Source organism: Pieris rapae, chromosome 13 (assembly GCF_905147795.1).
Source record: "Pieris rapae chromosome 13, ilPieRapa1.1, whole genome shotgun sequence".
NCBI lineage: Eukaryota > Metazoa > Arthropoda > Insecta > Lepidoptera > Pieridae > Pieris > Pieris rapae.
In genome coordinates this window covers 9,845,386-9,867,884 of record NC_059521.1, presented here as the reverse complement: position 1 = coordinate 9,867,884, position 22,499 = coordinate 9,845,386, and the positions used below count along the sequence as shown (strand labels likewise).

General features: G+C 33.8%; 1 protein-coding gene across 2 annotated transcripts in view; it reads left to right on the top strand.

Moving 5' to 3' along the window:
• The window catches only part of LOC111004149, a 57,318-nt gene that overhangs the window by 23,277 nt on the left and 11,542 nt on the right, over nucleotides 1–22,499 (top strand). For both annotated transcript variants that reach the window (XM_045630766.1, XM_045630765.1), the window contains exons 6-12: nucleotides 3,984–4,164; nucleotides 15,989–16,133; nucleotides 16,595–16,852; nucleotides 17,471–17,600; nucleotides 18,562–18,725; nucleotides 18,996–19,227; nucleotides 19,726–19,887. In XM_045630766.1, coding sequence (XP_045486722.1) covers nucleotides 3,984–4,164; nucleotides 15,989–16,133; nucleotides 16,595–16,852; nucleotides 17,471–17,600; nucleotides 18,562–18,725; nucleotides 18,996–19,227; nucleotides 19,726–19,887 — 1,272 coding nt within the window. The remainder of the gene's footprint in view (nucleotides 1–3,983; nucleotides 4,165–15,988; nucleotides 16,134–16,594; nucleotides 16,853–17,470; nucleotides 17,601–18,561; nucleotides 18,726–18,995; nucleotides 19,228–19,725; nucleotides 19,888–22,499) is intronic.

Below are 22,499 nucleotides of genomic sequence, written 5' to 3'. Positions count from 1 at the left end.
TTTACGGCTTATAATCTAAGAGGCTACTAAAGATATAACCTATTAATTCACTCGTAAAAGAGCTATCACGTTAAGAGTTTTAATTCCAAGGGTATGGAAATGAGGGTTGAGTTCTTGATTAACTATCATCACAACGCAGGTTGATTCGCCTCTTACGCCGGTCGTAAATACAGCCTCGAAGATATCAAGTGAAATACTTAAGAACACGGAATTTTAATAAATACTTTAGTAAAACTCTTATGAACTCGAAAATCTTTAGAAAGGTAAATAGCATTATTAAACAAACTGCGATAACAATACCAAGATCCTTCCTCGGTTCCTATATTATTCTACAATTGGTTATGCGAGTCGTCGAATTGTAAACGAAGCATATTTTACAGGCGTTCCTATCTATAAAAACTGTGTATGTGTGTGACAAATACTAATAGTTCATATTTGTATTTGTCACACACATAACACTGTAAGTGTTGATAGCTAGAAACATCAAGATTATATAATATGTTCGTCTACGTCGCAATACAACACGTTTTGAAACTTACGAAATTCAATCTTAATATTTTTCGGCTCTATATCTTTCCTTAGTTTAAATTCGCCTATTGCCTGTCCCTTGTAGAATTTCCAACGTAAAAATTCAATTAGTGTAATGTGAGTCAAAAGGTGTAAAGTTGACGGTTTGCTCCGTCTACCATAATTTCCTGGCATCGTTAAATATTTTGTGACCCTGTTTCTGACGTTCTTTTCAAATTAAATTTTTTGTAAATATTGAATTGACAATTTTAATTAATTAAAAGAAATTGCCGCTTATTATACTAACAAACTTTTAACTTTATGAGTTGTATTAGTATAGTGGCTTTAGCGTGCGACTATCATGTCTGAGGTCGCAGCTTCGTTCCCCGGCATCAAAGGACTTTCTTTCTATGTGCACATTTAAGATTCGCTCGAAAGGTGGAGGAAAAGATCATGAGGAAACCGGCATGTCTTTGACCGAAAAAGTCGATGTGCGAAGGTGTGTGTCAGGCACAGAAAGCGTGATCACTTACCTAAAAATACTTACTAATACTAATACCTTAGACCTAAAAATCCGCCAGTGCCACTGACTTATTTAAGTTTTACCAACCTACTACCATATCATAACATGATTCGTGACATGTATTAAATATATCATCACGCATAGCATTTTGTTTTAGAATTATTTGATCAAAAATGTTTCAAGTTTGTGTACGTGATTTATCGTAATGTGACTTATAATATATGCGGATACACTTTGGCCTGGGATTTTTACTGCGATGTCAAAATTTAAAACGCTTAAGAGTATAAAATTAATTGATTCAAATGTTGATAATATTTTAGAAGCGATTGATGATTAATGTTATATACTAAACTTTAAAGAAAATTCAGTTAAATAACATTAAGTAATAAGTAATAAAATTAAGTTATGGAATACTGCCGATTCATACGATTGGCTACCTCCGTAACACCTTTTACAACTTTTCTGCATAAACATATCTTAACAATATACCTCTATCTATATCAATCGTGATCTGTGTAATTCTTGTATTTTCCTTTTCTTTTGTATTGCATCGCAATTGATGAATCTCTCTTTTAAGTTTTTTTTATTATTTTCAATTAAGGTTCTATAATTGCATCTTCTTCAATAAGGACTATTGAATATGTTATACGTTATATGCAATCAATCAAAAATCAATACTCAACTGATTTTCTATGGTATACATATATATATATAGTCAAAATCGATTACGACGACATCGTTTAGAACATCATACCGGTCAATATAAGCTAAATCAAAGGTCCCGGCTTAATTCTTAATATTACGTACTTAATATCAACGTCATTAGCTGTTACGACTATCGGTATTAACGACCAAATTTCAGTAGCCCTCTCTATAACATATGTTATAACGACAAGATGTTATATTTGTGATATGATACCTATCTATGTTTTTAAAGGTTATAATATTTATTTATTATCCAATAAAAGCGAAAAAAGAGTCCTCTTTCCTTAACATAATAAATTTTAAAACACTTAAAGACTAAAAATGAAATACCGCGAATATTTTAATGAAATGTACCTCATAGAATGTGAACACGTAAATATCTCTTTTTGGATAGAGAGTTCTCGAAATTCCCCAAATGCCGTTGTTTTCAGGTATTTTCATTACTCTCTGTCACAGCGAAACTAAAAAGGAGCGAAAGCCAAATTTCATTTAAGCAAGAGATTTTCATAAATGCATCAAGTTATTTAAATTACGTCTTACGAACTTTGCTTATAAAGGAAACAACTTGAGTTGTTATTATCGTTTTTTTTAATTATCTCATATAGGACGTTGTTGGAAATTGTGTGTATTTAAAATATGTCGACTTGTTTTAGTACATAATATACACCGTGACCAGTGTGTATTAAAAACAGACAGTTGCAGCATGAGCAGCATTTGCCTATTTGCTTCAGCAATTTTCTTCCTTGAGGTCATAAGTTTGAACCCCGGTTTTTTTTAATGGCAATAGAACCCCGGTTTCACCAGTGGGATTTCTGCGACTTTGAAATCGACATGACTTCTGATCAACGAACAGTATCAGGCACCTTCTTGTCTACTAGAAAAAAAACAATTGAACACGAAACAAATGCATAAATCTGAGGCCAGCGCGAATGTGTTTTTAGTGGTTTATATTATTACGTCAGCAACTTCATCTGATAAAATAGACTTCCTTGCTTATATGCAAAAAAGCGTTTGTACTTGCTAAAAATTTTGCTAGACTTATTTAAAAAGAACCATAACATCAAATGGAAACTAAATTAATAAATAAATAAAAATATACACCAGTTATAGTATTACTACTTTTAACATGAATACGAAACGAATAAATACATATGTATGTATTATCATACCCACAGCAGTGGTGACTTAGTGGTTTTAGCGTGCGACTGTCGTCCCTGAGGTCGTAGGTTCGATCCCTGGCTGTACTCCAATAGACTTTCTTTCTATGCGTGCATTTAACATTCGCTCAAACGGTAAAGCAAACATCGGGAGGGAACCGGCTTGCCTTAGATCCAAAAAAGTCGACCAAGTTGATCACCTACTTTCCTATTAAACAAATGATCATGAAACCAATCCAATAATCTGAGGCCCAGAACTAAAAAGATTGTAGCGCCAGTGATATATTATTTATTTTTATTGTACCCACGAATAGCGTTCAAAGTTTTATCCAATTCTAAATTTATTCTTACGATAAGGAATTGCAAATCAGTTTGAGTACTAATAAAATCTCGGGCATCGTAAGTACGACCAATACAAAGTTGTACATATGTTAAAGTTTACATTGTAAATAAGATTTACTTCAACGAACGAAATAAAGTTCTAATTTGTTTCTTGTTTGCGGTCGGCAAAGTCCATTTGAAATCCAACTTGCGCTAAACTAATCCACTTTGTTTACGACAAATGAACGATATGTGCAGGTAAAGTGCAGTTTTGCGGCCTTTTTATTTTGTTATTTTCTTTACAAATAGCTTCAGGCAGAGCGTATTGTCACAAAAAAAGATTTGCGGCCTTTTTTAGGTAAACAATAACTTATTGGCCTACTTATTGTCAATAAGTAGGGACGCGCCATAAAATACGGTAAAATCCAGTACACCAACTCTTGGTACCACAGTAGGTTCAAGTATGATGTATAATTGTTATCAGAAAAAACTTTATTGAGAAATAGTACTACTATACGAAAAAAAGTTAAAGAAAATAGTTCAAATGCATGTAAATGAATGTTGTTGGTTAGCGAATAAAGGCCTTTATTATTAAATTATTATTGATAATATATTATTGATTAAAATACTATCCAAGTCGGTCACATCTTCACTAAGTGTTTGAAAGGTTTTTCTATTCTTATCCAATTTCAAACAAAGCTAGATTGTTTTGTGCTTTAAGACAAGTAATTCGATTTTGTTCCCACAGCTAACGATTTTAAACTTTTTAGGATTTTAGTTCGAGCAATAAGTTACACAGTGCATGGTTTGATCCCAGCATCTTGTGTGTTCGCGGACCGGTACAATCGCGAAGAAGTGGTGAGGTCTCTCGGCAAGGAGGTCAATATAAACCCACCGCTTATGCTGGGACAGCTGCCCGACACACCCGAGGAATTACTGAAGCTTGATCAGGTTAGTTCTAATTAGATAAACTTATTAAAATATCGTAAGTAATTTGTTAAATATTGACATATAGTTTTTTAGGGTATACATTTATTTGCTTTAATGATAGTAATTATTTATACGAGATAAAGAGATGGAGCCAATTGGAGGAGGAATAATTATACTTTATAAGATGTGTTTGGAAAGAAAATGTTTTTGTGTTATATTTTAAGTAGGTATATGTGTTTTGTAAAGATGTTACAACAAATAAATTAAGCTTAATTGTTGTTGTTATTAATAGTTATTTACAACATAACAGGTAAGAATAGAAAATGCATTTTTTTACCCAATTGTATTTATAATTGTTTTTTTATAGTTTATTATTGAATTTCTTTTGGTACTAAATATATTTACGCTTCCAACTTTCCAAGGTACTTGGTAACATTCTTATTTAACTTATTAATCCTACACACAAAATGCACACACATATTACTTACATTATTACATGCAACAATACTCGTGTTCGGTCACTTAAGGTTCAATATTCAAATAACTACCACTATACTAATACCACATATTGTTAAATTAAACTTAAACACGTCTTCTCTCTTCGACTCATTTATTGCAACTAATGACTAAACATACCGCTCACCAAAACATATTGTTTTTAACTTAAAGCTTTACATTATATTATATTGAACTTAAACTTCTTACTTGACTTTATACAAAAATAACAATGCTTATTAACCTTATAAAAAAAAAATGTAACAATACTTGAAAAACTTCCTTTCGAATAGTGGACTGTATTAATATCATGCAGATTACATGAAATCTTTCTCTTTTGGTATATGGGGCGGGAGTTTAGACATGCTTCTGTTTATGCTAGTAACGTCGAAACGTTTACACTTCTTGAGATAAAATAATTGGATGTTGACTAACTTCAGAAATTTCTGCATTCTGCAGTCTTCCTCCTTCTTTTAATATACCATCTAGAAAAGGACACAATGTTGACAGTGAGCTTTTGGGTTTGACTTTTCTTTCTTTCTTCAAGTCTTCTATGTCCTTTTGATATATTCTGTCTTGATAAAAATGAACACACCTTTGTAATGTATTTTCCATTTCTTCGGTTGTTATATGTAACTTCTTGCTTCCTTTCTTCATTCTCATACAGTACGATATAACTCTTTTCAATCTGTTTAAGGTTGAAAATCGTTCCCATATTGGTTTTTCGTCTTCCTGTAATATGTTGGTATGATAAACACCTTCTTTTTCACTTCCTTCTTTTTCTTCTTCATAGGTCTGAGGTATAGAATAATTTCTTAAGCTTTGTATTCTTTCATGTTTAAGCCATTCTGGCCCATTCCACCATAAGTCAATGTTGTTAAGTTCACTGGATTTTACTCCTCTGGAGGCAACGTCAGCTGGATTTTCATATGATTGTACGTGATTCCACTTGCTACTATTAAGATATCTTTGTATTTCTGCCACTCTGTTGGCGACGAATGTGTGCCATCTACCCGGCTGAGATTGAAGCCAAGATAACACTACCATGGAATCGGTGTACACGTAAACATTATCGATGGAAACTTTTAGTATTTCAGTGACTTCTTCCATTAATTCTGACAGCAATGCAGCAGCACACAATTCAAGTCTTGGAATAGAAAGCTGTTTTAGAGGAGCCACCTTTGTTCGAGATGCAATCATTGATACATAGATTGCATTATTTTCATCAACTACTCGCAGGTAAGCAACAGCTGCAAACGCCTTTTCTGAGGCATCTGCGAAGCCGTGAATTTGTACTTCTTTCGTGTATGATGACATATGAAACCAACGAGGCACTTTAATGTGTTGTAGAGCTGGTAAGTCATTTCTATAATCTATCCATTCTTTAACTAGCTTTTCAGGAAGTTCATCATCCCACTCAAATTTTAGAAGCCATAGCTTTTGTATAAAAGTTTTTGCTATGATGATGACAGGAGATAACCACCCAAAAGGGTCAAATAAACGGGCAATGTCAGACAGGATAGATCTTTTTGTTATAGGATAGGTAAGTAAAGGTAAGTTAACTGTTATTTTAAATGCATCTTCTCTTCGATCCCAAGTAAGTCCTAAGATTTTAATAACTTTGTCTAATTTAATTTCCAATGAATCTTCAATTTTGTTGTTTTCTTGAATGTGTTGTAGTACTTCTTCAGAATTACTTGACCACTTTTTTATTTTGAAACCGCCTTTTTCTAATATCTCTTTAATGTCAACACATAACTTTTTTGCCTTCTCTACATCTTCATGTCCCCCCATTAAATCATCAACGTAAAATGACTCTTTTATTGCTTTCATAGCTTCAGAGTACCTAACATCACTAGAACATTCATCGTCGGCTAACCTTAATAGAGTTCTTACAGCTAGGAATGGAGCTGCAGCCGTTCCAAATGTTACAGTCGTTAATTGGTAACTTTTTAATATTTCATCTGAATTGTCTCGCCAAACGATGCATTGTAATTTTGTGTGTTCCTCGGACATCTTCACCATTCTATACATCTTCATTATATCACCGACAAAACAAATATAATGTTGTCTGTGATAATTGTGATAATGTGATAATTAAACTTCGAAGGTCTTGTTGTATTACAGGACCAACCAACATTGTATCGTTCAAGGAATACCCTTGAGAACCTTTTGCTGATGCATCAAAGACTACTCGAACCTTCGTAGTATCTTTGTCTTGTCTTACTACCGCATGATGAGGTAGATAAATTGTATTGCAGTCATTCTGATCTTCAAGCTCTTTCATATGACCCAAATCGATATATTCTTTTATAACTTTTGTATATTCATCTTTTAATTGTAAATCTTTATTTAATCTTTTCTCTAGATGCTGAAATCTCTTTATTGCTTGTTCTTTAGTATCTCCTACTTGCTTAATAGTATCTTCTTTACTTCGCTTTAGTGGTAGTTGTACAATATATTTACCGTCAATGTCTCTTTGGGTTGTGCTTGAGTAAATTCTTTCACATTCTTCTTCTTCTTTTGTGTATATAACTTTCTTCTTAAATAAATCTTTGTCAATTTCCCAAAAAGATTTCAGTAAATCATTGTCTTCTTTAATGTGCATACTTGTAATATTAATGTTATAGTTGGAGCATAGGGTTTTCCCAGACAGTATCCAACCAAGACTAGTCTTCTGAGCTACTAAACCGCATTCAAGACGGATTAACCCATCTTCTATTATTTTTGCAAAATCACCAGCACCCAATAATAAATCAATTCGACTTGGCATAAAACAGGTAGGGTCAGCCAACTCAATATTTAGTAAATCACTTTTATTCATAATTACCTTCTTCGCAGGTATTAATGATGAAATAGTTTTTAGAACGTAGGCTTCAGTGTAAATGTAAGTAGAATTAGCTTTAATTGATAGCTGGACTTTAGACTTAAGGCAATGCTTTTCTTCACCGATACCCGAAACTGTGCCGTTGACTTTCTCTTTCTTTAAGTTAAGAAGTTCAACGACTCTGGTTGTTACAAAAGTCGCTTCTGAACCCTGGTCAACAAGGGCACGGAGTGTATGATAGTCACCCGAGCTTGATTTCACGTGAACTAGTGTAGTAGCCAATAAAACACCTTGACTCGATTTTTCTTCGCTGGAATAATGTGATGCTACCTTTGTTTCAATATCTTGAGATGTTAATGAAGTTGTTTTTAGTGATGCAGGAGCTTCTTGTTTCCTTTTTAAATGCAGAAGAAAATTATGTTTTCGTCCACATAACTTACATGAAATGTGTCGCTTGCATTCAGTCACCTTGTGATTTGGTAGCAAGCAATTAAAACACAGGTTGTTTTTTAATGCAATATTATGTCTGTCTTCCACACTTTGCTTAATAAAATCTGTGCAATTATGAATGTAATGGTCTTTGTTACATAAGGAGCATGAGGGCTTAGTATCAACCCCTTCTTTAGCCACGTAAAAACTCTTTTGTACTATTTGTCTTAGATCTTTTGAACAGTTTTGGTTAGTTGTGTTTACTAGCTCCAAAGTTCGATACTTGGATTCTAGAAAATTCTTTAGGTCTTCCCAAGTTGGTAAGTAGTCGGAGTCATCTTTGTATATATATTCTTCCCAATTTTTATGCGTATCTTGATCAAGTTTATTTACCACTACATGTATTATAATCGGACTCCAAGACTCAGTCGATATTCCTAAGTTATTTAAATTATTTAAGCACTCACTTGTTGTATCCAAAATTATTTTAATTTGATTTGATGTCTGTGTGTTGATTTTACGTAGGTTAAACAGTCTTTTTAATATGTAATTTATAATTATTCTCTTATTTCCGTAACGCTTCTTTAAAATATTCCATGCTTGGTCATAGTTATTTTCTGTTACACTAATATGTTTTAACAAGGCAGCTGCTTCGCCGGTAACACTTAACTTCAGATAGTGCAACTTTTGTACATTGGCAAGCGAATTATTATTGTGGATGAGGGTTAAAAATAAATCTTGAAAAGTTAAGAAATCTTCATAATTACCGGAAAATACGGGTAATTCGATTTGAGGCAGTTTTACACAAGATGAATTTGTTTCGGTGCTTAACCTCTGGTGGTTACTGCAACTTTCTTGGCTACCAATTACATTCTTACTTAATAAGTCCAACATATCGGCTTTAAAATACAAATACAACTCTTCATATTTATAATATTCTTCGTTTAGAAAATAGGGTAATATTCCCTTTTGTTCCCTTGGAGTGCATGACGACAAATCTTCATGTGCTACATTAAATAACCTCCAATAATCTTCAATACATTCCAGCCTCGCACGAATATATCCAGTAGTTATTCTTGACTTCGGACTTTTCTTAAAATTTACTTCGGTTTTTTTAATTTTCGAGGCTAAATCTTCTAGTTTATTTAAAAGCACTTGCTGTTCAGCACTAACTGTTGACGTCATGATTATTTATATATATATATATTGTTTATATTTTAAATATATCTTAAAACTTCAAAACGTCTTTATTCTTCACTTATTCACATTTATTCTTTCTATGCGCAAAACGACCACTCAATGCATCAAAACCGGTTTCTTATCTAAGGAATGCGGCCGAGCTCACTATTTTTTTGTTTTGCACGTTTACTTCATCCGGCTCGATTATAGACCAAATGTTCGATCACTTAAGGTTCAATATTCAAATAACTACCACTATACTAATACCACATATTGTTAAATTAAACTTAAACACGTCTTCTCTCTTCGACTCATTTATTGCAACTAATGACTAAACAACTCGATTTTGTGAAATGTAAATTAACTTGGCTAATTTTAAGCGCATCAAATACCTACTGTTGAAACTTAAAGCACCATTTGCAAACAAAGCCGTCCATATACAGCGAAAGATTCATATGTTATCATTTTATATTTCACATACGGATTAAGTCATTATAAATTCGAATCTAAAGCTTTATTCACTCTGCGTACTTTTGAATATATCTGCTGGACCACCTAGGTTGTCTGCACTTCCACCACCAAAGCCTACAGGGCTCAACTAACTATTGCCTCAGTGATCTATAACTATTAAGAACATGGACTCAATATCCAGTTGCTCTTTGCAGAATTATTGAATAATACAATCTGTTACAAATCGAACCCTTTCTAAATCACAAATAAATTAGATCGGGTACTCCGAGCCGATTGTTTTTCTATTCCCAATCACCGAATAAATATCCCCGCCCTCAGCCGTGAAACATTAATGAGGGCCGTTAAGAGAGGCTTACCCTGGGAGACCTCAGCTCAAACTAATCACGCTAATGAACGACAAGTTTAAAACAAGACACAGCTGGAATCTTAACTGTTATTATTTATTACTAAATTCTACCGTCTATATCTTATATTTCCTTAAAGGTGTAACGATTTTATCTAAATTGTTTTTTGTATTATAATGTGAATAACACAAATTATTGTTTATATTGTTTTTCAAAAACGTTTGTATAAAAAATATCCTCATATTTTTTTAGATAAAATCAAATTGGCTTTGTAATTAAGAATTATACACATGGTTCACGGTCCATTTAAGTATTGTATTTGACTTTTGCGTTTTGAAATTTTCTTTGGTTATTTTTTTTTTACTGTGCTTCCTATTGTATCAAATGCATCGAATATAAGTACTTGGAGTGTAGGCAGAAATAGCATACAAGTGATTTGAGAGGTCCCTGCAGTGCTAAATGACAACTTACTTTATATAGTGTATTTAATTTTCTGAAAAAATAAAAAAAATACGGGTCGCAAACATTAATTATCTTACTTCACAAAATCGCCACGCACCGGCTTCATTTCCGCGCGGACTTCGTATTTTTAAATCTTTCCCTACCTCTATCATAAAAGTTGCATGTAAATTGTAGCCCGAAAATATTTAATATTGCAAAAATGGACTAAATTTATGAGCATAAATTTAAAAAAAGCCACAACAATAGAAACCCCATTTAACTTTACACACTTTCAACCCTACGATACATCGAAACAAGAATGATATTGGAAATAAAAGTGCCAGATTCGAGTCTTTAAAATCATACCGTAATTCAAGGGGATAGATACCACTTTTGCATATCACAAAAAGCTTTTGTGTGAAGTTTGTTCGATCCAGTGAACTGCCAATTTTCATTAAGGCCCGTCAGAGGTATAAGTCAGAAGTTTGGTCCTGTCCGTCCTTTTGAATTAACTGAAATGTCTGCTTTCATGAATACAACGGCTTATGCGAGGTACTATCTTAACAGTATTGAAATCACACGTTCAGAATTTAAACTATTCATGAAGTTTAACAAAGATTTAGCATCGAGTAACATTTACCTTATAGGCGCAATCGTTTAACGATTATTTAGATTTCGATTTTGTACTGAAATTAGATAGAAAAATGTACGCTATGAATCCCAATAAGTGTTTGACTATAAAAGTTTACGTAATGTAGATTAATTCTCTAAATCTGTATAAAACTCCAAAATTGAAAAGACAAATGATCGAAAGTTTTTTTCTCTTTTTCGCAAAGCTCGGATACTCGAGCGAGTAATTCGATTCTGAAACTTAAGTTTTCCTTCGTGTTCCATATATTTTGTGGATTATAACTCTTGTTGTAATGAAATTAGGAACCAATTCCATTACAGACATGGCTTAATGGTTTTGGCTCAATTCTCAAAGTTTATATGTTCCTAATTATTTACATTAGTCAGTAATTGCGTTAAGGTTTATTCAAAAATTACCTTTTTTATTTTTCCTAATAATTTTTCATTAATGAATTCGATGTTTGAAGATTTTGACTACGTATTATAATAATATGATTGCGGTCATTAGGTCTTGGTTGGAGATTTCTACGTGTCATTGTTAATTTATACGCAAACGCTTATAAAGCTTTTTATTTTTCGATTTCCATGTAAAGAATCGACGGCCGTCTGGTCGTGATTGGTCAAAAGTATCTTTAGTCTAACATTAGTTGATATGTCATAATACGTCATAATATTACAACCAATTGAAATTAATCATATCCTATTTCCATCATCGAATACGCAAGTTTTGATTACGTTTTAAAAAAATGACGATCCATATTAGCCATATTTACTATTTGTTTGTTTTCATAAAATAAACGTATAAATACAAAAAGCTTTCGGTTTATTAAATATCGCATTGGAGCCACTGAGTGGAAACCTGTCTCAATTTATTATTGACGGACACTAAGGTTGCTCTGATTCAACCTAAAGTTGATATCATTTTATATTTTCCCCAGCAGTACCAACCTTATATTGAACGTTTCAAGATATTAAAATATAATTTATATGAAATGTGAATGAATATAGCAAATGTAGTAGTTTCATAAAGTGCTTGGCTAAATTATGTCACTACAATCACCTGTATAAAATATAACACATTGCAAGGTGCATTATTTACTACATAAGACGGATTTCGAGAGTAGCGGCATTTCATAAAAATCCCCATTTATTTTTCATTATTTTAATGTAGAATTATTTTCTATAGACTTAATATCTGACGTTCCTGAATAAAACTAGCATACTTAAGTTGAGACGGAGTACCTAATCATGTAATAAAAAGTACATCAAAGTAGTCGGGGGCAAAGAAATATGTGTGCTTTATTAACTAGAAAGTCGTAAACTGTTCTCTCATCAGACAGTGAACTACCCTTGTCTGACACTATTACAGTATTAACTAGTTTTACAACGTTTTTATTTTCTTATTTTTTAACGCATATGGGGTGTATGCTCTAGATCATTTAGGCAATGACATATCATGTGTACTTCTCACACACTCTCACATGTCCTATAACCCCTAGGTGGGGCAGAGGGCGTCCACAGCGAGTCACCATCGCGTTCGGTCTTGGGCCTCGTATTTCACCTCGCTCCAAGTCTTACCAGCTCTCTTTGCCTCGTCCGCTACTGTACGGCGCCAGGTTTGCTTGGGACGGCCACGCTTTCGCTTTCCTTGTGGGTTCCAATCAAGCGCCTGCTTGGGAATATGATTGGGATCCCTTCGAAGTGTATGGCCTATCCAATTCCACTTGCGCCTCACTGCTTTCTGATCGGGGTTGCCGAGAAACCCCGATATGTGTACTTAATGAACAAAAAATTTATAACTAAAATAACTAAAAATTAAGCAAAAATTTAATACAAATTAATGAAGTTTGGTCCTATCGCAGTGTACCTTTACGCTGGCAGCATTTCCTCTCTGTATTGCAATATTAAGCGAAGAAACCAACAGCTCTGGACTTTCCTCGTGAAATCACTGGTACTGGTAACCACTAGGTGCCAACTTAAATCTTTAAATAGCACCTGTGCACTTGAACCTCGTAGCCCAAGAGTCTCGACACCAAAGGGATAAAAGTAGAAGTTGGAGAAAATATTTAGGCCGTTTATTATATTCCGCCTGCTCTAAGGCCGCGCCAGATATTTTGCTTATCCAAGGGAAGTGAGACGGGGCTAACATGTCTACACATGGAGCATCCTATACCAAGGCCCAGTCCCATCCCATCTGGCCCCTTGCACTCATATCTAGCGATTCCTGTTGACTCCAAAATGGCTTATAATGATATTTATTAGGTTAGGTTCGCTTGAGGGACAAGGACAGGGACTCTGAAATATGAAATACTAATGATGCATCAGACCGGGATCTCTTGGATTTTTTCGGAATGTGAAAGTTTTTTGGTAAAGCGTGCAGATACGTCTACGCGAACCCTTGTCTACTAAGCATAATATTCATAATATTCATCTCTATCTTCACCTTGTGGGGCCGAGTTTCTTTTTAAGTAGAATTTAATTCTAATTGATACACTTTGATACTAATAACTAACCTAAGAAAAAATTATGCTGTATATGATCTAAGTATGGATCCAGAAATTTTGCCATATCTTGATATGGCAAAATTTCTGGATCCATACTTGCCCTTGGTGGGAAGTCGTGGAAGTTGATTTAAAAGCTTAACACAAAATCCTAACTAAATAAGAATAGAGAAGAGTGACTTGCTAATCCAGCACAAGAAGAAAATTTGAAACATGAACAAAGATGATGATGCACTATTTTATTTAAAGAAAACACGTTTTACCAGATTGAAGCTATGTCTTATTAAACTTATAATTATTTAACATTAATAATACATAGGTTCAATCCCGTAAAAGTGTGTCCTTTAAATGAGTCAAAATTATGTTAATAAAAGACAATACTTTGTGCAACTATTTTATTTAAAAAAATGGAAAAGGTACATCGAAGACAGGTGAACACAAAGACTGTTAAAATAGCCGGGGCCTCGACACACTAGATCGAGAGGCCAGCCTGATGCTAGATGAAATTGCGATGATTCCGGGGGAAAGAGGCCTGGAAATTGTGGATTGCCTTGTAGGAGCTAGGAGCCTAGGAGGCTTTTACCCATAGGGTCCATAAAAATATAAATACAATATTTTATTGAATTACTTACTATATTTTTTAAAATAATAATCATCAATCATGAGATGAGGTGAATCAAGGAGTATGGAACTACATTAAAATTCAATTCAATTTCAAAAATTCTTTATTCAATGTTCAATAAAAATTAAAAGTGCTACATGTCCAGTGTACATTAATTCCTAATAACTAACACGTTTTATTAAAAGCCGTATTGCTTTTTTAAAAAACTTATGAGAAAAAACAGATAAAAACTAAAGTTATAATATTTCGAGATTTAGCATTAATAATGAGGTAAACTGGGAACTATGCAATCTTAAGTTGAGATTTGCGATTTTTGACATATCTATATTTAACTAAATAATTAATTATAACTAACAATAAAAATAGGGTAGCACCGAGAACAAAGGAGTGGACGACGGTGGTATATCCCAATTCCGAAAATGAAATACATATATTTATTTTGGAATATAAGATACAGATATCACTTATTCCACGTCATTAAATAATATAGTTATTAATAATTTATAGTTCAACTTCTATGGGTATAAGGTAAATTAAACACTATTAATTAAACATTTACAGCTTACACAAATCTCAAGGTTATTAACCTTCTAAAATATGTTAATTCGATGTATGAAATTTCATTAAATAGTAATTAGTATTAGCTTGTCTAAAACCGATATCTGATTTCATTATTTTAAAGATTATGTATAGGTAATAGAGAACGGGCCTACTGAAAATCAAGTTAAGGTTTGTGTTAATACTAATTAATAAATATATTTCTTTTCCTTATTTTAAAGGACCACATTCGTTATAGTTTCCTAAATTTGACATTTGTGTTCATCTTTTAATATTAATGAATGAAACATTTCAAATTTAATAAGAAATATTGATATGACTGTACACAGAAACCCGTTCTATATAATAAAATGATTGACATATAATAAAAAAGAAATCTTTATAATTAGTACATTTAATGGGGATTAAGAAACAAATTACTTCTACATTAAACTAATCATATTTTTTGTTTTTTTGAAATTGATACAAAAGTTAGCTTTCGATCAAAAAATTTCGAGCACACTCAATCCAATTTGAAGTGTTTCTGCTTACTGGTTAACACCAGACCTTGGACATGGATAGACATAATATCTTCATTTAACCCATCTCTCAGTTTCTGTCCATCACTCATTAAACAACAAGGTTGAAGGATCTCTTCAGTGAAATAATGAAGGGCGTCTCTAGAGACTCGAGACCAAACGCTACTTTGGACGAGACGCGGAAATAGATTGCCTCCATCGTAATTATCTGATAAATTAGCTGCTCCGTCGCCTTAATTACCGAGAAATAAGGCTATTAAAGATTATTGTAAACTTGTGCACGCGATTTTCTTTTCATAATTTACATTATAAAGTTGAACGAAATTGTGTTTTAAGACGTCTTCCTCTACAAAGGATTATTTAAAAATAAGAAACAATCACCAAAAAGATTGTGTAATACGTCTTCTCAATTTCTTCTTTTCTTTTTCTCAAAGTAAGATAAGTAACTTAACTAAATCAGAGACTGCCATTTCTTCAGGAGATATTGTGTGTGGATACCTGTGGGCTAGTGGGTAGTTAATTAAATCAGGTTCCTGATTTGTGTCAGGGGGTGTGATAGTGCCATTTATCTTGATCCTTGGATGATTTCGGAAACAATGATTAGCCACTTGACTTACAGGGGTTTTTGCAAATGTCGTATGGAGCGGCCCATGTCAGAGAGTTCTGCGGAGTGTCATAGAGAGAGAATATTATATAATAACGAATTTAATTTTATGATAAAAAGAAAATGACATTTGCATTCATGATATTATAAGTTCTTGATGTTTCAATGAACTAGTCAAAGATATAAGATTGAAAATTTAATTCATTAATATTATGAAAAATTCTAGGTATTCATCAAGTCGGAGCTAAAAGTCGGTGTTATTTACGTCAAAGAGAACCAGTACACTGAAGAGGAAATATTGGATAATAATGAAAATTCGCCGCTATTCGAGGAATTCCTACAAGTGCTTGGTGAAAAAGTACGATTAAAAGGTATGCCTCTCTTTCATAATATTTCTTGTAATGACTTTTGTTCTTACTATTTTTATTATTAGACTAGTTGTGCTCCTTCTCCAAGGGATAGCTGAATTCTTGCGTATATAGATACTTTAATTACTTTTACCATTCTTCTTACTATAATTTCCTTTAATAAATCGTGTATTAAATACAAGTTATTCATTGAAATATATATCGCAGATTCTGAGCGATTATATCAGCCAGATAGTAATCACAATCGTGGTCTGATATTAAGATATTTTAAAATAAGTCAGTGCGCATTTGCGGTGCAGGCGACGATCAAAGAGCAACTAAACTCACAAAAGATGTCTATGATATTGGGTGGTATTGCTATTCAAAAAAACAAATGACATCGTATTCTCTTATCACATTTTCTCTTATTTGTCGACTTGCTTTTGCTTCTGGCAAGTTACACCTTTACAACGGCTTTATTACAGGTTTTGACAGATATAAAGGTGGTTTGGACACTGTACACGATTTGACTGGACTATATTCAGTGTACACTAACTGGAGAAGCATAGAAATAATGTTTCACGTATCAACGCTGTTGCCATATGAAAGGCACGATCCTCAAAAGTTACAAAGGAAACGCCATATTGGGAACGATATTGTGTGCGTCGTGTTCCTCGAAGCTGACAACACTGCGTTCTCGCCGGCTTGTATTAAAAGTCATTTTCTGCATACATTTATTTTAGGTGAGTGGTTACTATGTAGTAATTGATCAAATTGAACAACGTAATTTTATTTGGGATATACAGATTTTATTGATTAGTAAGTTTTTTTCCTCCATTTCTAGAACTAAACATTACTTAGCTTTTGTCAATTTTTGAATTATGATTATTGTTCCTTGAAGTTCTGGATCTTTCTTTTTTTCACGTTTCACACGAAAGTATTTCTATGGCTAATAAATAAAGTTTTAGCGGCCTGGTCCGGCTTTGAATGACTGGATATTATGTTTTTTATATTTTTAATTTTAAAATATAGGTAATTCTCTTAAGGGATGATGAAGCATTTTTTTATGTAACAGGAGGCAAACGGACAGGTGGCTCACCTTAAGTGATACCGCCCATGGACACTCACATTGCCAATAGGCTCGCAAGTGCGACGCCGGCCTTTTAATAATGAAAGAATTTTTTGAATCAGTCAAGTAGTTTAAGAGGATATTCAACATACAAAAATTCAAATCTATTTATTTCCTACATTCGTATAGACAGAATAGACAAGGATAGTGTGAATTGTAATTTGAAAAAATATCAAGTAAAATGAATTCTCAGTGATTTACATTGTTATCTGATTCACATCTTTTATTTTAGTGCGAGTCGCAACGAAATCGAAAAAGCGACCAACAAGATATGAAGTTTCCGTCGTAACTCGTGATGAAGTGGGTGCCTATAAGCCTTACTTGTGGGAGCAGAGCGTCTTCGACAAAGGACCTATGTTCAGGTGAGATATAATCATCACCAATGACTATAAAGCCACTTATTAGCCAAAGCCTCCTCAAGTATATTTCGCCATCAAATCTATTTAGTGTTTCTTGCGTCAAACTTTGATCCCCAAGAAGAATGGGCAAGAAACTCCACACGTCTTACTCTTTTGAAATATAACTTACAGTATTTATATTAGTATTTAAATAATTATATGTGAAGACAATGTACTCCTAGAATATAACTACTACACAGTTATATTATTGTTTTGTTACATGTTCATCACATATTTACAAATATCGAAAGCGTAACCGTATTAAAGTAACCAAGCATATCTTCCAACTAAAATACATCATTTGCTTCAAAAGCTTTAGTAAATATGTTTAATTAGATTTGTTCCCTTAGGAGCTTAACATCAAGCTTGTTTAAAATGTTCCTGAAATAATGTTAAAACGACCCTTAATAACCTGCATCAAAGATCAGCAATCAAAGTTTAAATTAAGTTTTAAAAGATAAATGCAAGTAATCTCGGCAAACTTTCAACAGTAACAAGAACTGTTATAAGAGAAACACACTTACTGTTTAAACTTTGAAATATTTAAATAAATCCCAGTGTATGTGGTGAAATAATGTTGTGCTCTTTCTCTATAATCATATTCACGTTCCTCTTGAAAGGAAATATTTTCGACCAGTTTCAGCATTGACTAGCCGACCCGAAGGCTCTAGGCCTAGGCTGTTGGCACTAAGGGCCTCATAGCCTAGCGGTCTTTGTATGTGGCTGCTATGGTGAGGGGTACTGGGTTCGATTAATTCGATTACAATACTGTTATTCTGGCATAACCACCCTAGATTTCGTCGTATCTGGCGGCGGCAATTGACTGCGTTTTATGCAAGTAATAAATAATCAGGAAGAACTTATTAGCACCTAAAGAGATAACTATAAAAATAAAAACTATAATGTTACATCATTTAATTTCTAGGGAATGGCTATTGACGAAAATCGTGAACGGAGAACGAGCGTCCTACTCCGCTCCGAAATTCGCGAGGATGCAGGAACGCACGCGCAGCCAAATGTTAGAAGACATTGTTGCTAATCTTCAGAACCACGCCGAGACCGGACAAATACCTAAACCTTATAGACGTGGTAAGTTAGGGACAAAGATTATTTTTAACGAAGATTACATTGAGAGAAAAAATTTCTTACTTGCCTTCTATAACAGAGTGGTCACTTAAAAAAAAAGAAAATATTCAATGGAACTCACTAGTTCAATATACGACCAATACTACGCAAACCGTGTATAAAGAAAAATAGTTAGTCTGGGGAAAGATGGGTTAAATAAACAATACTAAAGAATTACCAAACATTGAATTATTATCTGCCCCATCTGTTACCAGTAACCAAAACTGTTTTCAGGATCGTGGCGTCCAATAGGCCACATGCGGCCTTCTTCACCATTACTGGATTCCGTACGGGATCAGTTTGAAGACTACGATCAGTTGGCTAAAGATTTCACTAGAGTTTTTCTTAATAATGAACTGAATACAGCACAGAACGCACAATTGTTTGACGTTGTTTTCCTCGTGGGACAGTCGAAGCAGAAGACACGGTTTATTGGTGTAAGGGCTATACTTGGAGTAAGGAGTCGGTAGGTTTATAAAACAATAATAAACAATTTATTTACATCACAAATAAAAGTAAAATATAATAAATAATACAAATGAGTCCGCTGAGATAGCAAGTTTCCAGTCTACTCCAGGCGTAAATAAGCTAATTATTTAAATAATAAAAGTACTAAACTTGGAATTACATCTCATTTAAAATTATATGCGCTACTACTACTATTTCTTTTGAAATTCTAAAAGGGACAGCTAAATCGCCAATATTACTTATATTTCCTAGTAAGTTTGAGATTGATATAGTGCTTTGCAAGGATTGTATTTGGTACATGTCCTAACTTACTAAGCAATTTAATTTAATTTTGGCAAAAGCGTAATGGCGCCTTGGTTGACTCTTAATTTCTATCACTGCTTTCCTTTTAAAAATCCAAAACTTTTTTAGAAACAGTGCTGTATAAATAATAAATAGACAATGTTAACTATTTAAAAAAACTACATTAGAACTTATGAATCTGAAATGTTTCCAGAGTGTTCCAAGAAATGTTGTACGGCATCCAAACGGGTTTTGGGTCCCCTCAAGTTCCGGTGGCGGAGCTGTTGGCCCGACCCGCGCCAACCCTGCTCTCCCCGACGCCGGCTAAACAGAAAAGCAGCAACTTTTTACAAGTACCAGACATTGAGTCACCCAGGTAAATACAAAATGATTTTCAATAATTACACTAAACTAAAATAAACAATCCATTAGATTCCAATTCCAATCCGTTTCCAATCCCATTAGAATTTTACTTACTTAATATTCATTTAATTCAGTATATATAAAAAAATACAAATTTTTGTAGCAATTTAAAATCAGTTTTTATTTCACAGCCATATCTACCGAAATATTGATTTGAATTAAGTTAAACAGTTTCGAGCGAGCTTATTATAAAACTAAATATTAAAAAAAAATATATATACACATAATCAAGGACAGTATCCAAACCCAAAATCAACCCAATATTTATAATAAGTATTTCTTATTCTTCTGTATTGGATCGCAATTTATGAATCTGTGAGATTAGCTTTTTTTAGTATTTTCCTTACTAGGGTTGCCTGGAATAGGTCGCTTTTAGCGATAAGGCAGTAGTAGGGATTCACGGGTTCTGCCTCACTCGCTGCCTCAGTCAACCTAACCCCCCGTGCCGGGTTCTGCCTCACTCGCTGCCTCAGTCAACCTTACCCCCCGTGCCGGGGACTGCCTCACTCGCTGCCTCAGTCAACCTAACCCCCCGTGTGTTTCTGGCTCAGCGGCAGTCCCCACCTAAAAAAAAAAAAAAAAAAGTTTGGTCTCTTTCCCCACTAAACAGACCGTGCTGAGTCGATAGCACTCACTCCCGAAGCGATATTTCTCTCTGTTTCGAAGTTAGGTTTTGCTATACGTTGCAAATTAATCGATTTACTAATCACCTCATAATAAGAATGTAACGTCTCGTCCAAATCCTCATTTACTAATCACCGAGTCAGTTTCGTATGCATAATTAGCAAATTACCATGCGCATTTACCTGCAAATGCACCAGGACAGATGGGAAAAGGATTTACTGAACATTAAAAATATGATTTCCGTGTTTTATGTGTTTATTTGCATTATGTTACAATACAACTTTACTAGTGTCATGTCATTTCTTGGTGAGTCATACGAAAAATTTCTGAGGTAATCTTCCAAGCTGAAACCCCAGAACTTGTAGTACAAATATACTACACAATACTCCCCACAAAAGGCAGAACAGATGTCCTGAACGCTAGCTGTATTATAGCGCCATACCCGACAATTTCTTCTTAAAAAATCCGCTATTACTCTAATAGGCTTACGTCCAAATGAATCAAAATATTCTCCAACTTTTTCGTGGTTGATATGAATAGCTACCCAATGAGATCCTGGTTGTGAGTCAGGGTCGAGATTGCATATAATAAATGTGGGTAAGTGTACGTGCATTGGTAGGCGATTCGAGGGGTACACGCTATACTGGATGCTGGGATGTATTTTATGGAGACTCATTTGCAGGTTTAATGTATTCATTTTTACTCCAACGCGTTTGACCTTCTACTCTTATATATTGCACTAAATACAATTCCAATTCCTATCAATCATCCACCTCAACTAACATCTCGTTGTATTGTCACCCCAATATATGTGATATCTTATATGCATTTATTTAGAAAAGTAGGGAAACTATTAATGAGAAACCATATTTTTATTTATTATATTTCATTCCGTTTATTATTCTCAATTTAATCATAAGTACATAAAAGTCATTTCTTAACTACTATAATCCACACATACATTTCTGTTCTTATCTATTTCTATAATGTTTGAAAACTCTGCATAAACTACACAGTTAATTGTTTCAGTCAATGCGTTCTCGAATCTTACTTCCATTCTCACACTACCATGACGAATGAGATTCCAGTGAATATTAGAGTTAGCTGATAAGTCGGGGGTTAAATCAAAGGCTAGTAAACAGTATCCATCTGAGTATTGCTCCCTCGATATCCCATTACCTTCGTTAAGAAAATGTATACCGGTACCTGAGTACAGTGTGTGGTATGCGCTGGCAAATACATCGTTTGGGAATGATGGTTGTAATGATTTTGATGGTATTTGTTGACCGTCTATATATAAACTAAAGGAGCAAATACCGAAGTTTTCAAAGTTGAATGGGTTTTTATTATAACTACCATTGAAGGCGGTATTATTAACAAAACCAATGATACATCTCTTAGGAACCTGTCCTAAAAATATATTGTCCAGTGTCTTACCCTGCACACCAGATGGTATGGTCAGGACTTTCACTTCGCCTCTTGTTATAGGATATTTAGCTGTAGTAGTGGCAAGAACCTTTTGATGGGCTATTAGTATTGATGGATTAATTTTTGCTCTGCGTATTATTAAAGTTGCATCTGTGATACAGACTTTGTACTTATTATCTGCATTCTGTGACATGAGGTTAAATGTTTCTCTCGATCTCACTAATTTTATAGATAGTTCGACCCCGTTAATGAGGAATTTATCTTGATTGAATATATCCCCATGTAAATGTCCAATCATTTCGACATCCTTACCATCCTTTGAAAGTTGTTGTCTTTTGTAAAAGCCCTTATTTGCCTCATTAGTTTCATTCATTTTACCAGCTGTATCCTCGTACCATAAACCACATGTCAAATGTGATTTTTTGGCAGATGATGAATAATTTAATAGAGTTTCTATGAAAGCACGATATGCATAAGTATTATTTGGGGGTGACACGAGTTTTTGGTTTAGGT